General features: G+C 38.7%; 1 protein-coding gene across 50 annotated transcripts in view; it reads left to right on the top strand.

The window, feature by feature from the left end:
- HMBOX1 (homeobox containing 1) overlaps nt 1–20,607 on the top strand; it is a 161,439-nt gene extending 140,832 nt beyond the window's left edge. For 8 of the 50 annotated variants that reach the window (XM_017963651.4, XM_078347121.1, XM_017963654.4 and 5 more), the window contains 5 exons: nt 13,372–13,454; nt 15,399–15,494; nt 16,891–16,985; nt 17,225–17,296; nt 18,906–20,607. In XM_017963651.4, the coding sequence (XP_017819140.1) occupies nt 13,372–13,454; nt 15,399–15,494; nt 16,891–16,985; nt 17,225–17,296; nt 18,906–19,043 (484 nt within the window). In that variant the 3' untranslated portion in view covers nt 19,044–20,607. Of the gene's footprint in view, nt 1–13,371; nt 13,455–15,398; nt 15,495–16,890; nt 16,986–17,224; nt 18,321–18,905 lie in introns of all 50 variants that reach the window. The other 42 variants (XM_008979054.5, XM_078347126.1, XM_078347130.1 and 39 more) reach the window with 20 other exon arrangements.
- The last annotated feature ends 733 nt before the right edge of the window (nt 20,608–21,340 follow it).

Here is a 21,340-nt window from a genome sequence, read left to right as displayed (position 1 = left end):
AAAATAAGACTGCTGAGTGTCTGCTCAGTCGGGTGGGAAATGAGGCTGGGTGAGTAGGTTGCAGCCAGATTGGGAATGACCTTATATTGTGACATTTGCAACATTTGTCTTTTTGAAACATCCTCATTTGTATCTATGCCGAAGCATGTTGTTTTAATAACCAAAAAACATTTAATCAGTTTTTGGGGTCATTGGTGCAACTTTCCTCCCAGATATAAAAGAGAAATAATAACTCTTTTATGCCAGTGATTCAAACTATTTTGGGGGTGAGGGGTGGATTTTATGTTAATATTTGTAAAACATCCTGGGAATTAACAACTTGAAAATGTTTTGAAAAATCTTTGTAGCCTTCCTTCTTAAACACAGAAGCCTAAATAAGATTCCCCTTTCTCCCTGATCAAGGAAATATCTTGAAATTCCAGTCATTTTCAATTAGAAAAAACAAATCTGTTGACCAGTTTTTTTTTCCCTGCTGATTTGTGTTACATAGGTGGTCATTGTTAACAAAAATCATAAATTCAGTTTTTCTTTAACTGACTTCTATTATAGAGGTGCATTGGTAGAATGAAAATTTGGACAGTACCTTTACCAGAATGAATTATTTCACCATCTGCTAAGTAAAGTTTGCTTGGTATTTTCAGTGGTGCAGTTTTTATTTTGGGCTAAGGTTTGGTTATACTCGGCTGGTCTACAGGCTGGCATAGTGGTATGTATAAAGTCTGATATTACAGAGTGTCACTTGAACTTGATTGAATTGAATATTTAAGAAGATCCTATAACTTTTAACAAAATCAGAAAATGCTGCCGCCCTCTTTCCGCCACCATACCTGTTAGTCTCAAGGTGTGAGATACAGTAGTGCAGCATTTTCTAATTTTGTTGAAATTACAAGGCATTCAAATCAATTTGTTGATAAATAATAATCAAAAGATTTAAAGTGATCCAATCAAAATGACTCAAAAAAGCAGGAAAACTACTTTTGAATGCCTCAATGTTATTTTCCTTAGAACATTATATCATTTTCATCCATAGAAAAACATTTTTTGGGAGCGGAGTTGAATCATTTAAAATATAATGTTTGTTCTGGTCTCTAATGAATGAGGATGTGAAACATGCACTCTGCCCTCCCTTAGGTCATTTTGCCATCACTGCAACCCCTGGCAAGCTGGTCTTCCTTTCCCTCTCTTCTGATGTCATTGCTGTTCTAAGAGAACATGCTGGAAGAATACACTATAACTTTTGGAATTAATTATGCTGGAAGTTGTATTTTAAAAGGAGTTTATCCTCTTTTATACTCCTTATGGAATGACTTGGGTAGAACATAATGAACTACACCTCCTGTATCTCTCTACAAATAGAAGGCAGTTCTTATCATTTATATGAGACAGCAGGAGCCTGGACATGACCTCATTTCAATCCATTAGACTATTTGAGGAAAAAAACAACAAAACTTTCCCACTTATTGACAGGTAAAGTTATCCCAATCCATTTCTCATAGCCAGTAAGAAGATGAACTGTGCTTAAATGCATTTTAAAATTGGCAAATTATACTTCCTGGTTCCTTTTTGGTCAAACAGAAATAGCCAGAAGAGAAATTCTCATGATGTTTTTGAGGCAAATTAAAATTTTTCCCTATCCTCATAGAGATGCTATGCCAGAAGTTTCATTTTGTACAAATGGCATACCCTTTATTTCTCTAGTCCTCAAGCCAATTAAACAGGACAAAAGACCCCATGTTCCTCATACAATGTTCTGTGGCTGCAGTTTACAAATAAATGAAGCATAATTAGGTAAATATTGGTGTTGTATATAATGAGTGACCAGTGAAGTACTGATTCATCTCAGGGCAGGATTCTAGGTATCATATTATAAACATTAATACCAAGGGAGATCAGCTTCTAGATGAACTAAACAGAAAACTAGTGAGCTTTTAAAAACTCAAGCGAATATATTTGGAGCTTCTGCTTTGTACCAATCATTGTAATAGATAGTGGGGAATATGGTAATTAACAAGACAAATGTGGTCCTGGCCTTTATAATGGCATTAAGAAATCATTATTGTTTTACTAAACGTTCACAACACATACAGAGGCTTGTATATGTGGTTGGTGTTTGAAGATCTCATTTGATAGGATCTGAACTTGCCGGTAAATATCCAAGTTTGGTTAAAGAAACTTGAATGGACTGTGTTATTTTATTGGTAGGAGTCATCTACAAGTGGTCTTAGAGTATGCTTTGAAAACCTAGGAATCCTGATTATAATAGTGTCTCATCCAAATATTCTATTTAATTGGTTCCTACTTTGACATGTCATCCATTAAATTAAAAAGTGAGACTAAGCTATGGTTCTATCTTTCTTGATGCTATTATGTAATTATCATCATCTTACTAGGTTTGTCGTCAAAATACTTTTGTTCTGTGGTGTGACTTTGAAGAAATTTATTTAGCTTGTTTACAATTGGTAAGATAACTTTTCAGCTCTGTCAATATTAATATTAAGTAGCACATTTTGGCTTTTTAAAAGGCAATTGAGGACTCATTTATCTATATCCTGGTAGCTTGATTGACTCCCACGAAAAACAGCAGCAAGCCTAAGAAAAAAACAAGTAAAAGTCTAGGTTTTACTTTAAGAAAAACTAGTAAGTCCCCCTGTGTACAAAGAATTGTGTTTCTCCCTCTGCCTCCAGAGGCATATCACTATAATCCCAGACCAATGTACCTCTGATTCCTAAAGGAATCTATGCTAATCTCCGTGTTTGGTTTGCTACTTGTTGAAATAAATAATTCGGATTCATCCCTGGGAGGACCAGTTCGCATTTTAGATACAGACAATAGCTTTCTACCAAGAGACAGTCATTTTGCAGAAGCATAGTAATGATCGTAAGAAAAATCATGCAAAAAACAGTGGATTGATCCTTATCAGTCCTGTTCGGTTTATCTTCATGTTATAATCATTGTTGGTCAGTCATGCCAAGTTTGTAAGGGGCCAGTTTATAATTCAGCACTTAAAAAAAAAATAGGCTCCCTTGCCTTGGGACACCTTGTACACCAGGAATAAGAAACTTCATTTCAGGTCACCTTACAAACCTCTTTGGTAAACCTACTTCCTACCAGTGAAGGCTGACAATACAGAGAAAGCAAGATGCAGCTGCCATCTAGCTAAAGGTGGAGCAAATACAGCGAGGAGTATACCAACGCGAGTGCCTCAGAAGTTTGTGAACCGGAAAGCGCAGTTTACTCTCCAAGGTACCACGGTTTCCACTGGTATGACCTTAGTTATCACTCATATTTGGTCGTTTCATTAGGAAACTGGGAAATCCACAGAGTAGCAACAAAACCAAACACTGCCCTCTTGTGCATGTTCTTTTTCTTCATTATTAAAATAAAATGAAGGGCTAAGCAAGTACTTGCTAAATTCAGTGGTAGTCAAGAGACATGTTTCAGGAGAACTGCTGTTCTCAGTTGTTTTTTTTTAAGGTGGTTAGAAGTTGTCAGTTTTATTGGTTTTGTGACACCTCTAGAAAATTGTCTCCAATCTTTTCAGGGTCTTCATAGACATGATTAAAATATAATACGTATTAGGAGCAAAACTAATTGTTACATTGTAATAAGACTCACATGAAACCTGTAGTATGGTGTAACCAACTGTTACATCCTAATAAGACTCACACCAAACTTCTTCATTTAAGGCTGCAGGTTTTTGGTCAAGTGGTAGCCTGTGTTGTTTCAAAGGCTTAGTGATAGGATGAAGTGTACTAAAAACTCACCTTCTAAATCCAGTGTTATGCTTGATACCTGTGTATCAATTATGGGGTCTAGTGGCAGTTAGCGTGCTTCAAGTAGAGGAAACATTTAAATATAGAATCTTTGCAGTGAGGGGCCTGGAGAAAGGAAAACTTTTTATTAGGGCACATTTCATACATGGTATCCATAATTCTCATTTTCATGTATGGTTTTTCTTCTTTTTTAAACAAGTAAAGAAAGGTACCCTACCATCCTGATAATGATTTGGAAGCTTTGTTTTCTGCTAGTGTCTGAGGAGATACTAACTCTTCCAAGATAGGTTAACTGTGCAGTAGACATAGACTTTTAATGTGTATTGATGTTCGGGTCAAGTAAGAATTCCCAGAGTTTATTTAATTCTCTGCCCAGGAAAAAAGGAAGGTCAGTGTTATGGCTGTGTGTCCAGAGAAAATAAAGAGGAAAAGGCAAGGCCCTAGATGAGATGTAACTGTGGTCCTTGGGCTATCATAAGTTTATTTGTGGTGCCACCACATCTTTGCTTCCAGGAACTCTTGTGAAATTAACAGGGACTTGGTCTAGGTGATTCATTGATATAGAGATTTGCATTACATATCTTAAATGAAGTGGGAAACGATAACATGTTTTAGCTGAATCATGGCTGTTCCTGAGCCAGTGAAACTAATACGCCAGGAAACCTGAGTTAGAAGTCATGTGACCTTGAGCAAGTCAGTTCTTTCTGGCTCCTTATTTGCAAAGTTTGTGTCCTCACCTGCAAAATAAAGCAGCTTTCAGCTTAAAAGGTCTTTGATTCTTTGTCAGATCTACTCTGTGTTATTCTAAATTCATGTGTAATGAGCTGTGTTATGGGATTCCATAGGCATTTGTAAATTAGGCTTCAAGAATTCACTTTCTCATGTGAATCTCTTCCTAGGCCAGTACAAATTTTTCCATTTAGAACTCTCTTCTCTTTTCACAGGCTATTCTATTTTAAAACCTTAAGATGCTGCAAGTCATGAAAACTTAGAGCTTCTTCTGTAACAGAACTCATTTATATGTTAGCTTTTCCTTATGCTCACACCTTCTAAAAGGTTGATGTGGACAGAGCCATTTTTTTTTTATTATTATTTCTGTGGAGTTAAAAATAAGCTCATCTGTAAAACATACATTAGTATAGAGCATCTTTTGTTTGTTATACCTTAGTGCATTCGCAAAACAAACTTTTAAAATGTAAATTGGTTTGTTGCTAAAAGGCATTAAGATAAGCTACGAAAGTTTATTAATTTTAATCTAATTCCATTTTGCTGATACTTTAAGACAGCAACTTTTCTCTGCATGTAGGCTAGCATGAAAAGAAGAAAAAGAAAATAATAATGCTTTTCTAAATTATAAAATTAGCACATGCTTAATATATAAAATTGAGGGATACACAAGAGAATGTAAAGAAAATTAAAATGCCTCTTAATACTACCATCCAAAGATAATAATTTGTTAACATTTGGTATATGTTATTTTTATTTTAGTCACTTTTCTGTATATTGTATATACATCTACGTATCTTTTTAAACAAAAGATGATTATGCCAGATATGTGGTTTTATGCTTACTTATATAATCTTTGATAACATGATTTTCATTGACTAAATCCATTTTAAGAATATCCTCTTATTTATTAACCAGTCTCTGGAAGTTGGATATTTAAATTGTTTTGTTTGTTGCCAAAGACTGTTTACCATGTAGATACTCTCAAATAGGAGATGGGACTTAGGTTCCAAAGTATGTTAGTTTAAAGATGTTCTTTTTTTTCTTCTTCTGAAAGGAAAATCTTTCTTCTAAAAGCAGGCCTTTCATGCTCACTGCCCACTGCGTTAGTGAAGAAACACACAGTAAATTGTAGTTAGTGGGAAATGTCTGGCAATCCTAAAGCCTTATTTTGGATCACTGAAAGGATGAGGTTTAAATATCTCTTTAGCAGAGAGAGTTCACATGAAGGCACGGTAGAGCACGTTCATTTGCGTGGCATTATTCCTTGCTTAGAGAGTCAGTCTCTGTCTTCTATATGCTCACCGAGACCCAAAAGGAGGAATTCTTTGGCTGCAATTTTTATAGATTTCAGTGTTACTGAAATGAAAATGGTTCAAGGACATTTCCATTTGTTGCTAGCTTATGGTTTCTCATCTCATGTAAATTATTTTGCCACTTTTCATTTTAATTTTTTGCTGTCATTGTCTGGCAAAAGATCATTTGGTTTCTCCCTGTGAAGACATTCACTGATCACTCAGCTGACAGTGTCCTTCGTCTATTAAAGTGTAGTGCCCTTACGATTTATTTTGTCACTTTTTTATCGCTACCTGTGGATTTTTGTTAACGTTTCTTTCCCTGTTTTGTCTTAGAACATGTATAGGGCTATATACATTTCATATGGACTAGAAGTATGTTTTGAGTTACAGAGTTTCATTTCAGTGACAGGTCCCCTTTTGAGTCTAACAGCCAAGTTCTCCTACAGTTTATCTATTTGGTAACAGAATAGTCCTTCAAAATAATCTAAAATGCTGAACGGTGAGTAATAGTGTGTACTGTTCTTAGGGCTGTCTTGAATGCGTTTTATTACCATTCCAAAACAGCTCTTGAATCTCACCTTTCCTTCCTATGTCCAGGCCTCAACCTACTTCAGGCCTTTTCCACAGCCATTGCCACAGCTACCTAACTGGCTCTGCCTCTAGTATCACCAGAGATATTGCCATAAAAAATCAGTTTGATCTTAGAATACCTCTGCTTTAAATTACAGCTCCCAGTTGCCTAGAAAGTTAACTCCATACCCTTTAAAATCTGGACTCAACCTTTCCTTCTAGTTTGATCCCAAACAACCCCCTGTCATATACTGTCTGTTCTACTCACACTGTACTCCTTCCCGTTTTCGGAACATGGTGTGCTCTCTCATGACTCTGTCACTGCCTTTGGACACACTGTTGTTTCTTTTGCCTTGCAGCATTTCCCTGCACCTGCCCTCTCCACCCGAAAACCCTTGTTCTTTCTTCAAGACTCGGCACAAATATGCATTCCTCTCTGCTACCATAGTACTGCATTCACACAACTAAGACCATTTCTTTTACAATACTTCCTAATATCTTCTTTACATACCTATATCTCCTGGTGACTGTTTGGGGCAACTTTGTCTGGTTCTCCTTTGCCACCATTTAGCCAATTGCCTGGTATAAACTAGGACTCAACATTTTGGGTGATTAAAATGAATGAATAATTCATTATATTCAGAATCACAGTTATTAGACCTGTTTCCCAACTTCGTTAGCAGTTCATTTTGGTTATATATAGCTCAAAAATAAACACAAACGAAACAAATATATCTTAGGCTAAAACCAACTAATGTACCTGAAGAAGATACTCTACAAAGTGGTGAAATCCTCACTTTCTCCTGAGGTAGTCTGGGTTTTACCAAAAGTCTTAACTGAAACCACTGTTTTCTGTTTTCGCCTTTGTTTCCTTTTCTCATTCATTTATTCCCTGATGTATTCAATTATTCAACCATCTGTTGATTTAGATACTTACTATTATATGCCAATCATATTTTTGGGGCTTCAATACCTCCTTTTGTGACTAGATAGAAACTATAGCCATCTTCCTCTTGATGCTTCCTTTTTTCTGAGCAACTACCATATCCTCCTTGTCAGAGCACTTGTGAAAAAGACCCAGGGGATTTTAGTTGCCATTAAATTCAGGTATGTATATAATGTACTGTGGTCCTAGGGTGTGCATATAATTTATTGTCCAAAGTGGGACACTTTGGAGGATTAAGATGGGATATGTTAGTAATCCAAGATAACAGCACTATCTCAGGCAAACCAGGGTTTATACTCACCCTAATATAAGCCCTGTAGTCTAATCAGATCACATCACTAGTTGCCTTCTGTTTTTCAAGTATGTCTTGTTTTTATGCCTTTGTATTTTTGTCTTTACTATTAATGTTACCCCTGCCTTGCCAGTGCCTGCAGCCTGCGCACCCCTCAGAAGCTTTCCCAATTCAATGAGCTTTCCCAGATCAGCCCAATCCATAGATATGGAGCTCTATTCTTAAGTTATTTATGTTTTATACTTAATTAGAAGCTAGGTGCATTTTATTTTGTCACAGTTATGTTTCAGTTCCTTTTATTATTTGACTTTTTTGTATATTCTCAACTGAACCATAATCAGGGCCCATATTTTGAAATTACACATACCCGTCAAGTATAATGCCTTATGCATAGTCATGTAATACATAGTTGTTTGCTATTTTATTTCCTGGCCTACCTTAATCTTTTCAAAAAACTTTTATTTATGTCAGTATTGTGTGTCTTTTCTCACAAAAAAGTTTTAAGAGTTCTGCAGTGAAAAATCTTACTACTTTTGCAGGGCACAGTGGCTCATCTGCAATCCCAGCACTTTGGGAGGCCAGAGCGGGCAGGTCACCTGAGGTTGGGGGTTTGAGACCAGCCTGGCCAACGTGGAGAAATTCTGTCCCTACTAAAAATACTAAACACTAGCCGAACATGGTGGCACAGTACTATAATCCTAGCTACTTGGGAGGCTGAGGCAGCAGAATCGCTTGAACCCGGGAGGTGGAGGTTGCAGTGAGCCGAGATCTCGCCATTGCACTCCAGCCTGGGTGACAAGATCGAAACTCCATCTCCAAAAAAAAAAAAAAAAAAAAAGAAAAAGAAAAAGAAAAATCTTACTACTTTTTAAAGTTAAATATTTACTATGAGTTACTATAAACATCATGTTATCAGTTTAGATTATATCTTGAATATATTTTAAACATTGAAACATTAGAGAAATAGAGAAAGAAAAAAATTGTGCTGACAGTTCTTTGTATACACCTCCAGCTGCAGTAGCACATTTCAATGAAAATTCATATTTTTCAATAGACGTACATTTCTTAATTATAAAAATAATAGGTCTTTAATAGAGAAGAAAGGGTTAATTAGTTACCAGGCTTAGAGATTCAAATCCATATTGAATCAGTGCTTATTTTCTTGAGCCTTGATTTGGAAAATGTTACTGATTTCTTTTTTTACTCCGGTCTTCTTTATTTTATATAGTTAGATCCTAAAATACAGATTAATTTTAATCTTTAATTAAATTTAATTTTCAACCTTTTTAACTCAGTACAAAAAACCATATATACCATGAATAATTGCAAATTCTGATTTAGCATCCAGAGATAGCATGGCTTTATCTGTTGGTCAAGGGAACAGCAATCACAATCTTAATATTTTCTAACTGGTCCAAATACACTTTCCAAACATAAATAGTTACAGGGTTGTATTAATCATTAAACTAGTTCTTAAATATTGTAATGTCTACCCAAAGTTCTCTTCTTAAAAAGTAATTTATAAAAATAGTATGTGTTTATTTCAGAAATTCAACAGAGAAGTATATAAGGCAAAATGAAAATTACTTTTAAAATTTTTCTTATTTCTCCAAGAAAAAGGGAAAATCATACTTAATTGCCACCCATAGTTTCCTGTTTCTGCCCCCCATCTCCAACACTTTCGCTTCTTGGAGAGAGTCATTGCTAACCCTTTAGTACGTATCCATCAAGAGCCATTTTGTAATACCTCTGTGCCCTTGCTTGTTAGCAGTTCATTTACTGTGTGATCCTTTTCTTTTGGAGGCCCCCATACTGGTTGGTGGTACCTTTGCCTATCATTATTGACTCGTCAGCACTATCAATAGTGAGCAGTGCATGTGACCATGAGTCAGACTTGTACCCTGGCATCAGGTGGTTTTCAGTGTAGTAGAAGACAGATGTATGTATTCAGTGATAACTATAAGACAAGATGAAAGAGACGTAAGAGAGGAACAGATGAAGTGCAGTGGGATTCGTGGGGTGAAAAAAATACCTTAGATTAGCCAAGAGGTGATATTTGAGCCATACCCTGAAAGATAGATGAGATTTGCACTGGGGATGGGGGAGGAAAATAGTCAATGTACTTGTAAGAGAAAGGTACAGAGATGCAAGGAGTTTAGTTATTCCATTTTCCTAGGTAGTAGCATGCATATGTGGGAGTAGCAGATGCAGAGGTTGTTTGGGGAGGACTCTGAATACCTCTATAATAAACCTTTGAGAATTTCTGAACAGGATAATGAGTAGAGATGTGCTTTAGGAATATTAATCAGGCATTGGAGGGGGTACAGTGTCATCACAGGCTTTGTAGTCACTTGGAAGAAAAGTTGTCACAATGAGTTGTACTGGGCAAAGAGCTATTGTTTAAAAGGGACCCGTAGGTCTTAGCAACTAAGACATACCTTATTTTACATGCCAGTAAGGGAGACAAAACACCACCAATTAATTTTAAGATATCACCAATTATAAAATGTGTCCTGACTTCAGAGATCACTATAATGAAGAGAAATATATATTATAAAAACAATGAAGATTATTGGATCTTTGTATGGGCACAGGAAAAAGATGAGATATGTAGGAAAGAAAGGAGAGAGTTGAGAAAATGAAAGGAAGGGGAATGAGATCAAAGACAAAAGTGGAGAAGTTGACCTTGAAGAGGAGGAGAATGCATGTATCTTCCTCTACCGTAAGACAGAAATGAATGAGTAATGCTCAGGGCAGTATAAAAGTTGAGAAGCCAAGCAGTTAACTCATGTTAAATAATCTCCGTCTTCATAAGAGAGAAAGCAAGGTCATCTATCAAAAGTGACAGTGGTAGGTTTAAGGGCTTGGGGTAAAAGCGTGCAAAGGTTTCAAGTAAGTGGGGTAGGAAAGATGGGATAGGAAAGGCAATTGGTTAGAAAAGACCAATAGGGGAATAGAATTCCCAGCAGAAATGAGGGGCCCAATTAAGGTTGAAAAGTGTGGACGTATTATTAAAAAAAAAAAAATTGGCCCTATTTTATGACTTTGTCCAGGAACACTTGGTCCTCTGAGAGAAGGATGGAAGAAAACAAATGGAAGTTGCTTTCTGCAGGGTAGGAGATTGGCTGGACAGGTATGGTCGAAGGACAGAAAAGCTAAACAGTCTAAGTTTCTCCTAAGGGAAACTGTTGATATGGCATGCCATCGAGTTCAGGCTAAGAAATGAGAGATGAAGCCCAAAAAGGAGTGAGAAATAGGTTTTTTTTTTTTTAAACTGGGGGGTGGGGGGATTAAGGAGTTAGAGATAATGAAGGAGGTGAAGAACAAATTCTTTTAAAGAGGAGACATAGATAAATAGAAAGTTGATTGGGGAATTTCAGAATTTAAGATCATGGAGGTAGAATTTCAGGGGGTAAGCCTTAAAGATCAAGTGCTGTCTTTCTAAAGCACAGAGGGGAGTAGATCTCTGTCTGTCTCGGAAACCTCTAAGGCACCTTGTTTAGTTCAGTATGAAGTCTTTACTTCTTGGAGCAAAGGTCTTCACAAGCTGCCCCATCCCACCTTTCCAGGCCAGTACCTCATCGTTGCTTTGTACAAGCCCCATGTTCTGGCCACATTAAACTCTTCTCTCTGCCCAGAATCCTCAAAAGCTTTTATCTACCATTTTGCCTTTGCAAGTGCTATTCCCTCTTATATAAAATGCTCTTCCTCCTCTTCTCTGCTTTGCAAGGTCCTGTGCATCCTCTAGACCTAATTCAGACTACATTACTCAGCGATGCCTTCCCAGGCTCCTGCCAACAACACGGAGCATGCCTTCATCCGTGCTCCCTAAGCGTTCTGTTCATACCTCCTATGGCATCTCACCACAGGGTAGTGACTGATATGTTTCTCTCCAGTAGACTGAGAACTCTTTGAAGTCAGAAACTATATCATCTTTCTTTACCCACAGTGACAGGCACATATTAGGTACTTAGTGTCTGCTTTTCATTTTCATTGAATTTTGTGTAAATGAACTAATCCAGTACATCTCTGAAGTTCTAACCTGTGCATTTAGGTAACCTGGAAATCTTGTTAACATTCAGATTCTGATTAAGTCTGAGGTGGGGGTCTGAGGTTCTGCCGTTCTGACAGGCTCTGAGGTGATAGGCGTCGTGTTGGGTCTCAGAGTTCATCCACAGTATCTGTGCCTAAGTAAATAGCAGATGTAGAGCAGAGATGAAGGCCATTAGAAATGTGGAAGTGGAGCAGGCATGAAGGTAGTGCCTTGGAAAAATCCTCAGTATGAACACTGGAGTCCCAGAAATGACAGCAAAAAATCCTGCAGGAAGAGATGCTCAAATAAAGCAGAAGAGCATGGTGGAGGGTGGAGGTTGACCAGACTGGGAGGATATAGCTATATGACTTCAGGTGTATACAGGAAAAAGTGGTTATGTGGGGCCAGCTGCTGTGAGTCACGACTGCATCAGGTGAGGCACCGCTGAGGTTAAATAACCGCAGTGAAGGCCTGCCCTCCGAGGAGGAGTGCTGGTGAGAGGAGTAGTGTTAGGAGTTGGGTTTGCAGGTAATCCTCAGGAAGGGCCAGGGCCTCCAGGGCTGTTCACAGTAGGATGGCATTTCCACCAGTGCAGACAGGAGTGCTGAAGGCAGAAGAAAGGCTGGATTACAGGGAAAGGGAAACCCCTGAAGAAATGATAGGTGCTAGAATTTGACAGGGGCTGATTTCTTGATTGGAAGTCTCCAAGCTGAAAGCATGGAAGTTCTTTTTTAAAACTCATGGGTGACTGAAAAAGCAGCACTAATAAGCATTCTGTTCCCACAGGTCTGAGAATTCTAAGGATGGGTTCAGTAAACCTGTTCTTTTTTTCAAAGTACTATTATATTTTAAAAAGTTCAAAGGTAATACATACTTTGTTAATAAATGAAAAAGAAAATGTTTAACATTTATTTTAACAAATAAAAAATGTTTAAACTCTTCCCACTAAGCCCGCTCCCCGCAAATCAGTAACTGGTATTTAAGCTTACTCTGTACTCTTCCAGCTTTCATCTATGCAAACTTACATATGTAAAGGAATTTTTAAATTCTGTAGTATTTTCTCCTATTGGTATAAAACCATACTGAAAATAATGCTATTTTCAACATTATTCTGCAGATAGTTTTCCTCACTTAGAAATCTGTCATAAACATCCCTGCAGGTCAGTGGACAGAACTCTAACTTATTTTTTCCCACTAGTTTTAAGTAGCTGTGTATAAGTATAGAAATCCCAAATTTGTTCTGCCATCTTCCTATTGATGGACACTTGGGTAATTTCCAGTTTTTGCTACTACAAACAATTTGACAATTTAAAAAAAAAGTCTTATTGTTGCCAGTGCCTAAAAAATGTGACTTGAATCAGTCACACATATCAAAAATAACTATATAAACCACATCTTTTAATGAAGCACAGCAGTGTGTAGACTTGTTCTGTCTCATATAATAGCCTCTAGTCACATGGAGCTAAACTTAAATTAGTTAAAATTAAATAAAATTCAAATTCCATCACTGACAGTAGCCTCCTTTCAAGTGCTCAGTAGCCATTTGTGAGTTGTGGCCACCATACTGACCAGCATAGAAGATTCTGCTCTCACAGAAGCTTCCATTTGACAGCCGGGACCTAGACACTTGAGTGTGGCATCTTACAGAACCATATTTTTCAGCGAGTTAGTATTTCAATAAGAGTAGGTTTGAAAAATAAAAACTTTGTGTCTTTATTGGTTGCCTCTGCAGTTACTTCAATGAGAATCAATACCCAGATGAAGCAAAGAGGGAAGAAATTGCAAACGCTTGCAATGCAGTTATACAGAAGCCAGGTAAGGTCCCAGGCACAGCCTTGCTCTGCGGTGCAGCACAGCGCCTGGTTACAGGTCAGCATCTAGGACGCTCAGTCTCATGTGCTCCTTGGCATGGTTCTTGCAGCTCAGTGTGTGCCATCCTTCTGCAAGTGGCCAGTGCTCTGTCCTGCTCACACAGTACTTCTGAGGGATGTTTTTATGGTACTCAAAATCAAATGCTAACACTGGAGAGTTTTCAGGGAGTAACCCTACGTAAAATATGAGACCTTGAAATTACTATTTTTTTAATGTGTAGATTTCTTTTTCTAAGAATTTAGCTAAAAGATATTAATGATGAAATAATGTTAAAGTTTTAAATATTTAAGCAAGCTTTTTCAATATAAGATTAAGATAGGCTTTTTTGTAAACAATTGTTATAAATTATAAAATGCTGTATTTCTCTTTGGAGAAAGAATTCTTTTCAATGTGGAAAGCAGATAGAAACGCAGATAGATGGTTTCTATCTGCTTTCAACATTGAGATGATTCTGCTTAGCTAAGAGAGATTTGGGGCAGTACCATTTTGAAGTCCTGTTGTTCCAAGATCAGCAAACCTACTTAAATATTTCAAATGTACTTTCTTCCTTGTGATAAAATGTTATTTCACATTTTACAGATTTTGTTAAACAGAAACCATTCTTAGTTAATAGATCCAGTTAACTTCCATGTGGCCAGTTATTTTGATTGGCTTAAAGGCTACATACAAAAATATCAGTGTTTTATAGAAATTAAGCAGACCTTCATTCTCCCTCACCCAGAAGCCAGACTTCTAGCAATGTAGACCCTACAAACTCTGCTCCAGTGACACACAAGTGAAAGGAATCTGTACCCTGTTTCAAACATGCCAAAAGTCCCCCCACTAAAGCTGTGCAGAAATTTGAACTCTCCCTGGAACATTTTACCCCAGTATCATCAAGGCCCTAACAAACCTGCTTTCTGGTTTCTTCACCCACTGTGGATTAATAGCCGAAATGCAAAAGGAAAGGTGAGGAGGGACTGTTACAGGGGGGTCTGTATTAGCAAGCATGATACTATTCATAAAAAAAATCACATTGGACTTCAAAGATGGTAAATCTAAAATGTAACCTGAATGGTGCTATGTATTCCAACCCAGTTACAATAATGGATAGTCACAGCGGCCTTCAGCCTTTAAGGCACTATGTATAATATCTATCCTCTGTCCTAAGATAGCAGGTAACTAGTTAACATAAGGCCTTAAAGATGTAAGTAAATTGCTCTTGTCTGGATATGTGATAAAGAATAACTCATCTTGGGCCAGTGTGGTGGCTCATGCCTGTAATCCCAGCACTTTGGGAGGCCGAGTTGGGCAGATCGCTTGAGCCCAGTAGTTGGAGCCTACCCTGGGCAACATGGCGAGACCTTATCTCTACAGAAACCACAGAAGTTAGTCTGGCATGGTGGCCTGGACCTGTAGTCCCAGCTACCCGGGTGGCTGAGGTGGGAGGATCACTTGAGCCCAGAAGGTCGAGGCTGCAGGGAGCTATAATTGCACCACTGCATTGCAGCCTGGGTGAGAGAGTGAGACCCTGTCTCAAAAAAAATTAAAAATGAATAACTTATTCTGCTACAACAATGGTAATTAAATGAAGCCCCCATAGTACTGTCATGCTAACGGGGATCTGGCTCCCTAGCCAACTGACTTTGTGGAAATCTCTAATATGTATGGCTTTCCGAATCGAAGCATGCTGTGTTACTAGTTGCTGCTGTTGTGTTCATTTACATGTTTATTGATTTAATAATTGCGGCGTATACTTGGTACTAGATAATACTTTAAAAATCCCTCTGCATCTATAGTTTTGGCAGAGTAATCAAAAGCAACAAAATAAAAATATTAGCCCTTAAAACTAGTTTATTCTTGGATCCCAAATACAGATTATCTGAATTTAATTGCATGTATTCACAGGTAAAAAACTGTCTGATCTGGAAAGAGTTACCTCCCTGAAAGTATATAATTGGTTTGCTAACAGAAGGAAGGAGATCAAGAGGAGAGCCAATATTGGTAATGTATCAGTGAGGCTGCTTGTCTCTCTCGCGCAGCAGTTTGAACGTCATGTTTATATTACTATTAACTTCAGTTTAGAAACTGCAAGTCTAAAGGATTTTTTTTTTTTTGAGATGGAGTTTTGCTCTTGTTGCCCAGGCTGGAGTGCAATGGTGCAATCGTCTCAGCTCACCACAACCTCTGCCTCTTGGGTTCAAGTCATTCTCCTGCCTCAGCCTCCCAAGGAGCTGGGATTACAGGCATAAGTCACCACGCCCAGCAAATTTTGTATTTTTAGTAGAGATGGGGTTTTTGCCATGTCAGTCAGGCTGGTCTCAAACTCCTAACCTCAGGTGATCTGCCCCCCTCAGCCTCCCAAAGTGCTGGGATTACAGGCATGAGCCACTGTGCCTGGCTGGATCCTAACTTCTAAGCCTAACAAAAATTGCCCTAATGTCTTTCATTGTATTTTTAATAAACCATAGTTAGTATTATTGACACCATTTATATTGTAATGGTAATGACATGATTATTTATAGAACTCACTGTTCTTAAAATTCTAGAATATAGAATTATACATGACGCCTGATCAATTGATTACTCCTGTGGTCCATATGAAAGATACTTGTTGGGTCTTGAGAGAGGCAATGTGATAACCGAAATTTCTTTATTATTACTGTGTTAGGCCCCATGACTTAGATATTAGGAAACGATTAATGGTTTGGAATGAAAGAGACCTAGTAGACAAGGAATGCAGCAAAAGACAGAGATAAAGAGTATTTAAGAAGTAGGAATTCTTGATGTAATCATCTATATATATATGTATTCATATGTATCAGAACATCACCTTGTATGCCGTAAATAATAGTTTTTATTTATCAATTATATCTCAACAAAGCCGAGCAGAGAAAAAAAATGCCAGAAGTGCCCTAGGGGGAATTATAAATATAACTGAAAAGAATTTTTTCTCATCTAAAACTGTAACAATAAGAAATTTAAGTGGGTGAGTCAGGTGGGGTGTTGGATTTTAGCTTCTAAGATCACACGAGATTAGGTGCATCGAGCATGGTATGGGCGTAGACAGTGTTTTGTTTCGTTTCTAAATTACACTTTTTATTAATCATTTACAGTTCTCATAGGCTTTATGGAACACCAAGATAGGAGAACTGTGTAGTTAGCAAGTATTTATGAAGTACCTAATACACACAGCAGCAGAGACTCCAGAATGGCAAAGGTGTGCCCCCTCGACCTACATGCACTTGAATTTCAGCCATGTACGTCTAAAAGAAACAAGTGTAGACAAATATAGGGTCTTGTTTAATTACATTCTAATTTCCTCAGCACAAAAATCCAGAGTTTCAGCCATTATGATACAGTTACAGATAATTTAGGGATCTATTTGCTTTTTTCGAAGAAGCAGCAATCCTGGAGAGTCATGGGATAGATGTGCAGAGTCCAGGAGGCCACTCCAATAGTGATGATGTTGATGGGAATGACTACTCTGAGCAGGTGAGCCTCTGCGCATCTGGTCGAGGTTCTTGGTGCCTGAGCAGGGGGACAGTGGGACAGCTCAGTTCCTGGGTGTGGCTGATGGGGTGGGGGAGGGGAAAGAGTCACTGTCCTTCCACACCGCTCCTGTGTCTAGTTAGATTTCATGTAATTTGAAAGGAATGTGGTAAGATTCAGTTGTCCTGTTGAATTTGTGAGAAATCGTTATTCACCCACATGGATTTATTGTCATACAACAGGATACTTGGCAAGTACGCAATGGGGAGGAGGAGGAGGGAAGAAGTTCAGAGGGAGGCAGAGAAGCAGAGAAGGTAGAAGAAGAGAGGAGGATCTGATCCAAACAAGCAAGTTACACCATTCACGACACGCACTCAGTGTTTGAGAAATACTAGGGGCAGCTGGGCCCCATGCCTAAACATGTACCAACGCAGGGCACGATGGAAGGCCCCACTCACTCCAGCCCCACTGCAGTGGGAACCCTCCTGCCCAAAGGAGTGGTTCTTCCAGAGTGTCTCTGGCACACTGACACATGCATCGTCTCATAAGTGCAATACCTGCATGACTCCTTGCCTCGCCCTGATTTATTCTGCATTGCTTTTGGGGAAAATGTATTTAATTGTAGCCACTGCATGGAGTAATTCAGTAACTTAAGACTGGAGGAGTTCCCTCCCAACCCCCACATGAATGTTGACAGATTTCATTACAATTTTGATAGGATTTAAATTTCCATTTGGAATAGGAAGAGAACGCATGGTTTCTTCCCCTAGACCACAGCAAGAAAACTTCTGATTTTTTTTCTGGAATCTGTGCTTTTTGCTTGCTCCCGAGCCAGCTCATATAGTCCAATGCATTCTTTAAAAGCCTCTGCTTATCACACACCTAGAGTGCATGTGAGTCTGTGCTGATCCCTTTGTGAATTCTAAAAACTCATCTGTGAACAGCAGAAGGAAATGATGTCCAAACTTCCGAAAAACTACCATTTTTTTTCCCTTTAGGACTCTACTTCATAGCCCCAAGAGAATATTCTGTAAGTCTTTGTGTTCAGAAACATTCCTGTTATTTTTCAATCCACTCACATAGATGGATCATTTCCATCTTTTTTTACGGATGCCCTAAGAGCAGCACATCCCACGTTTTGTTTTTTGCTTAAGGGACTTACCCTTTCCAAAGCTCTTTGATACAGAGTTCTCCTGAAGATGACAGGGGAGAAATGTACCCTTATTTGTAACACCGACTTCAGTGCCTGATGTACATCCTGCAATGCCAGCTTCCTTCACAGCTTTATTGTTTAACACATTGAGCTGCGCGGGGAGGAGAGCTTCACACTCCTTCTAGGTAAGACGCCTGCCGCTCCCCTCACACAGCTGCCTCCAGCAGAGAGTGCCGCACCTTTCTCCCTTCTCCCGTAGCCATTTCCAGCAGTGATACTTGTGTCCTGTTATAATTGAGAATTCTTTTTTTTTTTTTTTTTACAAAAATGCATTTTTATCTGTAAGATGTAATTGTAAGTTTGTCTAGTTTTCTCAGTTCAGTAGAGAGATACCATGAATTCTAATAATCTATTTGTAAGAGCAGCAATCTGGAATTTAATAGCCCACTAGTATGGCCTTCAGTGATTAGTGCTATATTTGTTGCAAACAGAAAGATCCAAATTGTTGGTTTTATATCAATCACTGCAGGTTTGATCATCACCACCAGCAATCTTTCTAATAGAATGAATAGAATTATCAACTGAAAATCTTTGGACCTATATCCATTCAGTGTCTACTTAAATACAATTCACCTCTGTTCTATCATGATCCCCTCCCCCAGTTTCCTCCCATGAATGTTCTGCCTCCCCTTGCCCCAGCATGTATTTCTGTGACGAAAGAATTCTACCAATCTACTAATAACGTTTGTTTCTTATTTCTGCACATCTAGGATGACAGTACGAGCCATAGTGACCACCAAGACCCCATCTCATTAGCTGTGGAAATGGCAGCAGTCAACCACACTATCTTGGCATTGGCCCGACAAGGAGCCAACGAAATCAAGACAGAGGCCCTGGATGATGACTGATCAGGGAGGTTAAACACGACAAGTTAACTTAGTTTAGACGTAGCACCTTAGCAGACTTTCCTCGGTCCTTAACATGTGTTCTTACAGTATAACTTGCAGTTTCTTGTATGTCAGGTAGCCGTTAGGGTCTTGTTCTGTGAAGATGGCATGGTGCCCTCAGCCTTTGCATATACTCTCTCAGTATTAATTCCCAGTAAATAATAACCAACCAACCAACCAAACTTCCCTCTCCCAGCCCCCGAGGCTAGAAAATCTTGCTGCTCCGTCTTAGCATTCCAAGAAAGTGCTTCCAGGTATTTAGATAGCCCTCAGTTCTCAAATATTAGGCTACGTGTAAAATCTTGGGTACCTTTAGATTCTTGTAACACTAGTCTGTACCCCCTTTTCCTTCCCCAAGACTGATAGGATGCAAGCTGAGGTCGTGGCACAGGAATGACAGACACCATTTGGGGAGTATCCACAGAGTCAGAGGAACACTAGAATCCCCACCTCAGCATGAGGATAATTGATTTCCAGCTGCAATAAGCCGTGCCTCATAGCCACCTGTGGCTAGATTATACTTCTTGGGTGCTGTGCTAAGAATGTCAATGGAAAAAGTCAATCTCACATTTTGTTTGAAGTTAACATGCCTGACACAGACATCCTTTTCTCTCACAAGCTGTGTGACTTAGTAGATAAAATACTGCCTTCTGCCTTTGGGACCATGATTAAAAACAAAAACAAAAAAAAGACAAAAACTAAAAGTCATAAAAAAAAAAAAACCCAGCTTGAGAGCATTGGGAAAAACATGAGCTGAATGTCTAATGGATGCTAGAAGTCCAGTGTTCAGAACCACTGCACATTCCGCGGCACACTTAGCAGTGCCTGCCTGGAAAAGTTTTGGAGGTCATCGTGGAAGTTGCTTTGCCTCCTGTCGGTGTCCCTTTTCCCTGCTACCAAAAAAGTCTTTTTCAAGGATGGAGCTAAGGTCAAAAATGAGTGAAAAAACTTGCAGTGTTTGTATCTATTAAACTGAAGCCCCCTCAATCTGAGAGGTCGCTAGAGGACTTCATAGTGGGGTCGTGCTGCCTGTCTCAGATGCAGACGCTTGCCCAGATAGGAGCAGAGAAAAGCAGGGACGCTTCCCACTCACATTGTGGCTGTACCAGAACGACAGGATGGGACTGCTTTGCTGTTCTCTTTACTCTGTCCTTGGAGAGACGTGAAAAGCTGTATTGCTACAGGCGATTTATTTAATAATTGGAAGCCATATTGATAATGGATGTGGTAATATTTGTAAAGTTTAATCTACTTTAAGCGGCAGTAACTAATGGAATTTTTTTCCTTGATCACATGTAGCACTTTTGTTACTTTTTAAAGATATTTATATTTGATAAATCTTTTTTTCATTTTGAGAACTCAAAAATACCAAACAGTGAACTTGTGTTCTAAAGTCACCCTGTGATCACCTTGTCATCTAGTAGCAAAATGATGAACTATTCATGCATCAAAGAAAATTACATCTGCTGGCCTTGTACGAAAATGATCTCTTGGCATCCCGATTAAATGACACACTGTCACTGTGGGTAAGAGGAAAGCGCCTTCAATGTAGCAGCACAGGGTGCATCTGAACGAGGCACAACTGCTATGTATTTTCTGCCTCATCCGGTCCCTCCTGTGTAGAATGAAGCCGTGTTTAAAGGGGACTGTGGGGCTGGCTGTTACGCAGGGCTTCTTTCTGTCCATTACCTGAAAACTATTTCAAAGACAGAAGGAAGGTGCCATTTCCTTACCTCTTCAGCCATCCTCTTCCACCAAATGTATTCAACTTAAAACTATGAGAGACTGAATGACCTTCCTCGATTTTCCCTTTCTCATTCAGGAGATACTGAGTATCTGCCAGTTTCTATCTGAACTTTTCCCACTTCAGGCACATGCTGACCACATCATTTCCTTATCTGTTAATCCTGCTTATGTGAGTGTGAGGCGAGTCTTTGCGAGAGCATGAAAGTGCCACCTTATATATGTCTGTGACTATAAAGAACTGTATGCAGGGCCTGGTCCTGCTCTTGTCCATGGATTTCAGGGGGAAAAATATATGTACTTTTTCCAGCTTCCAAGCATTGAAGTAAAGCAGAGCCGTCTCTTCTGTTTTACTGTATTACTTGAACCAACAAATTCAAGAGTAGCATTTGTTATTCTCAGGAATGAGCCTCCCTCTTCCCTCTCATATTCTTTCATGGTTTATCTGACTTTTTATTTCAATTAGGAGATTGCATTATCTTTCTTTCCTTTTATTTGGCTTAGAGGAAATATTT

This window comes from Callithrix jacchus, chromosome 13 (genome assembly GCF_049354715.1).
Source record: "Callithrix jacchus isolate 240 chromosome 13, calJac240_pri, whole genome shotgun sequence".
NCBI lineage: Eukaryota > Metazoa > Chordata > Mammalia > Primates > Cebidae > Callithrix > Callithrix jacchus.
The sequence above is the reverse complement of the archived record's forward strand: the minus strand, read 5'-3'. Positions and strand labels throughout refer to the sequence as shown.